This window comes from Notothenia coriiceps, unplaced genomic scaffold (assembly GCF_000735185.1).
Source record: "Notothenia coriiceps isolate Sejong01 unplaced genomic scaffold, NC01 NC01_scaffold00008282, whole genome shotgun sequence".
Classification (NCBI taxonomy): domain Eukaryota; kingdom Metazoa; phylum Chordata; class Actinopteri; order Perciformes; family Nototheniidae; genus Notothenia; species Notothenia coriiceps.
In genome coordinates, this window is record NW_011340983.1 from 231,282 (window position 1) to 235,363 (window position 4,082).

Below are 4,082 nucleotides of genomic sequence, written 5' to 3' on the forward strand. Positions count from 1 at the left end.
TGATAAGCAATCTGAGGCTCCTGTTTTAAGGAATAAGCTGCTAGCAAGATCAATGAAACCCTATGGAGAGCTGTGATAGGCTGTTTGTTTTCTTAAAGCATATTCAAGTATTAAGCATAATTTAGATACATTTGATTAATTTTGCTAACTTCTAACTTAACTTATGAGGCAATATACCTCACCAGGGCTTTGTATGTTTTTCTGTATGTGGCCCTCGGTGGAAAAAGTGTGGACACCCCTGCTGTATTGGTTCCCTCTATAGCAATTGTTTTTATGACCTTTCTTTGCACAAGGATAATGGTTTGCCCCCCTCCCCTCTACAGGTCAGTGTCCTTCACCACTCAGCACCTGTGCATGTCAATCACATGGCCGCCCAAGCTCCGTTCATGAGACCGGTCCATCACCCTCTCATGATACACGCGCTCAACTCACACATGTCAGGTAAGACAGTAATGTCAGTGTGTTTTGAATGTGCCCTGTCCGTTAATCAGACTATTATTCGGAGTTAAAACAAAGGTTCATATTAATAGTTAACAGTGAAAACCTCTTTTATATTTCCTAAAAGTTCATCTATATTGTTCTGTTTTTACTGTACAGCAGTTGGCCTCAGATCCACTTCCACACTACAATGAATGATTACAATGCACATTTAGATTTGTGTGCCTTTGTTCTCTGTTCCAAATGATCAAGCTAGACAAGATGATTAAACTGGAGATTGCTCTGTCGTAAAGCTTTGTCTACTTGAGTTGCTGCACGCCCAGGGCAATGAAATCTAAGAGTAAGATGTTATAGGTGAAAAGAATGAAGGTCAAAACAAGACTTGTAAAAAGAGGATGTTTTATTTAAGGATAAGTTCACAGAGAGAAGGAAAACAGTGTATATCATGATGACTACTATTACTTTTGAAAGATATTAAGATAAAGCCAAAATGTCAGAGATCTACAGCCTGAGCAGACTCAGTTGTACCTCCATAAATATATTATATAACATAGAGAGTTATATTGGCTCTCCACTTCTCCTTCAGGATCAGCGCCTCCAGCAGCCACAGCTGTTATCGTGGTGTGTATCGCCGCCCTGGTGGTGATCGTGGTGATCGGCGTGTACAGGATCCACGCCACGCATCAGGAGGGGTCCAGAGAGGAGGAGGAGGAGGTCAAAGAGACTGAGGAAGACTGGGACAACTCTGCACTCACCATCACTGTCAACCCCATGGAGGTTAGGATAGATCAGTGTTTCTCAAACTTTTTCATACCAAGCAGGACCACTTAACCAATAAAAAACACTCACGGACCACCTAACTCCACAGATATCCCAAATCACATCATTTTTCTAGAACAGATTACAAATCGCCTGAAAATGGTGCAAACAAGTGGCAACATGTGTGACGAAGGTGTTGCGCTGGGCTATATCATTAAATGAAACTTAAGCTCGCTCCATTGTGGAGATATTCCTGCGAGAGTGCGGAAAACCTAAATGTATTCATTTATTTCAAATGTGAAATTTTACCAATGGACCACTAGGAGGCGCTCACGGACCACCAGTGGTCCGCGGACCACACTTTGAGAAGCACTGGGATAGATTGACATTGTATTTTTATTCCTGAACTGTGCTACTCCATCACTGCGAGTGGGACCCAGGTACCCCTCAAAAACACGCCTGTTTGCTATCCTGGCTCCTAAAGGTTGGAACGAGCTCCCTATTATAATAATATGTGAGGGTCTAAGGACAGAGGGTGTCGTTTATCTCATACTGATATTCTGAACAATCTGTGTTGTTGTATTAGCTGTAAAGTGTCTCTACTGTAGGCTATTGTTATTATATGTACAGCACTTTGGCTCGACCAAAAATCGTTTATAAATGTGCTATATAAATAAAACTTGATTTGATTTGATAATAATAATAATAAAGCTTTATTTATATAGCACTTTTCATACAACACATGCAGCTCAAAGTTAAAAACAATCGACAAGAAATTATTTTAAAGAACAAAACAAACACCAAGTGAACATATAGGTACAACAGAAAGAAAAAGAAAAAGATTAAGACCTATAAAATAAATAAAACAATATAAAGATAGGTAAATAATAAAGACTAAAAGAACATTTAAAGTGCTAATAAAAAGCTAATCTAAAAAGATGTGGTTTTAGCTGTCGTTTAAAAATGTCCACTGAGTTGACATCAGGACAGCAGAAACTCTCCATATCTCCCGTCGCTAACTGAAAACACACCTATTTCGACTGTACCTTGGCAATGAAATGATTGCTGGGAAAAAAGGGGGGAAAGCACTTATTGAGTTATTTTAGGCTTCGTAACTTATTCACCAGCACTTACGCACGTATAATATTGTTTGAAGTGAATGTATCTGCACTTTCCTTGTTGTTCCGAGTTTGATTCTTTATGCTTTTTGCACTTATTGTAAGTCGCTTTGGATAAAAGCGGCTTTTATCCAAAGCGACTTACAATAAGTGCAAAAAGCATAAAGAATCAAACTCGGAACAACAAGGAAAGTGCAGATACATTCACTTCAAACAATATTANCATCACTGCTGTCTGACTCGGCACTCGTCATGCCTCCCACCTGTTCCTCCTCCTCTTCTTCTTCTTCCTCCTCCTCCTCACGTTCTTCTTCTTTTACATCAAGTGCCTGAGCTCCTCCGAGGTTCTAGAAAACAAAGCATGATTTAGTAAAGTCACGACAGTTATCAAATAGTGACNGAGGAGGAGGAACAGGTGGGAGGCATGACGAGTGCCGAGTCAGACAGCAGTGATGAAGATGAAGAGGGGGGAGAGGAAGAAGAGAGAGAAAAGGTGGAAGAGAGGAAGCAGAAGGGAAAACTAGAGTGGGACAGTTCCTCCATAACGTACTGACCACACACACATAAACACATATCTGCACATTTAAACACACTTTACATGCCCATCGCTCTCACGCGCGCGCACACACACACACACACACACACACACACACACACACACATACACATACACATACACACACACACACACACGTTGATGCAGACATTACTTCACGCTCGCTACAGGTACACAGAAACAAAATCTCTGATCAAATAATTTACAATCTGTTGCTGGAACAAACACTGACCCTTCCCACGTTGTCATTGTTAATGACTCATCTCCCTCTGCTGAAGCACAGCTTTCTCATTATGTGGAGAATCAGCTGATAAAATGAATCTAAGCTCTTACATTTTGCGACACAAATTCTCTCCGTTTCTAACTTCAACACAAAGATAATGTGGGCTTTGATCCCAATATTTAATATGTGCAATTTTCCTCAGATTACTTTTATATTGTTTATTTTATATTTTAATCAGATTGTCTGCAAACTGGTGAGTTATTAGCAGATTTATCAGAGAGATGTATCCATATACAGTACATGTGTTAATGTATCCATAAACGTTTTAAAATATAATTCCTTTGGCCTTTATAATAGGTATAACATAGATGTCCCTCAGCGTATATCCTCTGTTCTCATAACTCAAACCTCTCTTTCTCTGAGAACATGTTACCTCTTGAAATAAACATTACACATCTGTCCTGATTTATATCAGCAGAAATGTTAACCGTCTAATATTGTCTCCCTTTAGTTTCTCAAAAGTATTTTAAGGTGATTGAAAGGTTAAAATACTCTTAGAAACAAAAGTGCTGTTTGTTTGCATCTGTCTGTGTACCAAATCTCTCCATACTGTGGCCTATTGTAGCTTTCATTGTTATACAGAAATAGAAGAAATAGTACGGAGATGTTTCCGTGTGTGTTCTGTTTAATTTAAAATAAAATAGTAAAGGGAGCCCTCTATGCAAGTATGGGCCCAGTATAAAGGACCAGTACACAGAAACAAGGGCACTGCATTCATCGACTCTTTCAAACAAAATGGCTGTCACCCCATTTCTAACATTACCCTAGAAGATGATGTGTGCTTTTAACGTTTAATATCTGCCACTTCCCTCAGAGTACTTGTATTTATTTGGTTTATTTTTTAATAACAGACGGTTTGTAAAATGATAAGTTATTAACAGATCCAAGAAGAGTTTTGAGAGATGTGAGTGACGTGTAATAAAACAAC

General features: G+C 39.1%; 1 protein-coding gene across 1 annotated transcript in view; it reads left to right on the top strand.

The window, feature by feature from the left end:
- The window catches only part of LOC104944514 (calsyntenin-2-like), a gene marked incomplete at its 3' end in the record, with an annotated part of 12,736 nt that extends 11,507 nt beyond the window's left edge, over positions 1–1,229 (top strand). The window contains exons 7-8 of the mRNA XM_010770058.1: positions 324–441; positions 1,025–1,229. Coding sequence (XP_010768360.1) covers positions 324–441; positions 1,025–1,229 — 323 coding nt within the window. The remainder of the gene's footprint in view (positions 1–323; positions 442–1,024) is intronic.
- Positions 1,230–4,082: the final 2,853 nt, after the last annotated feature.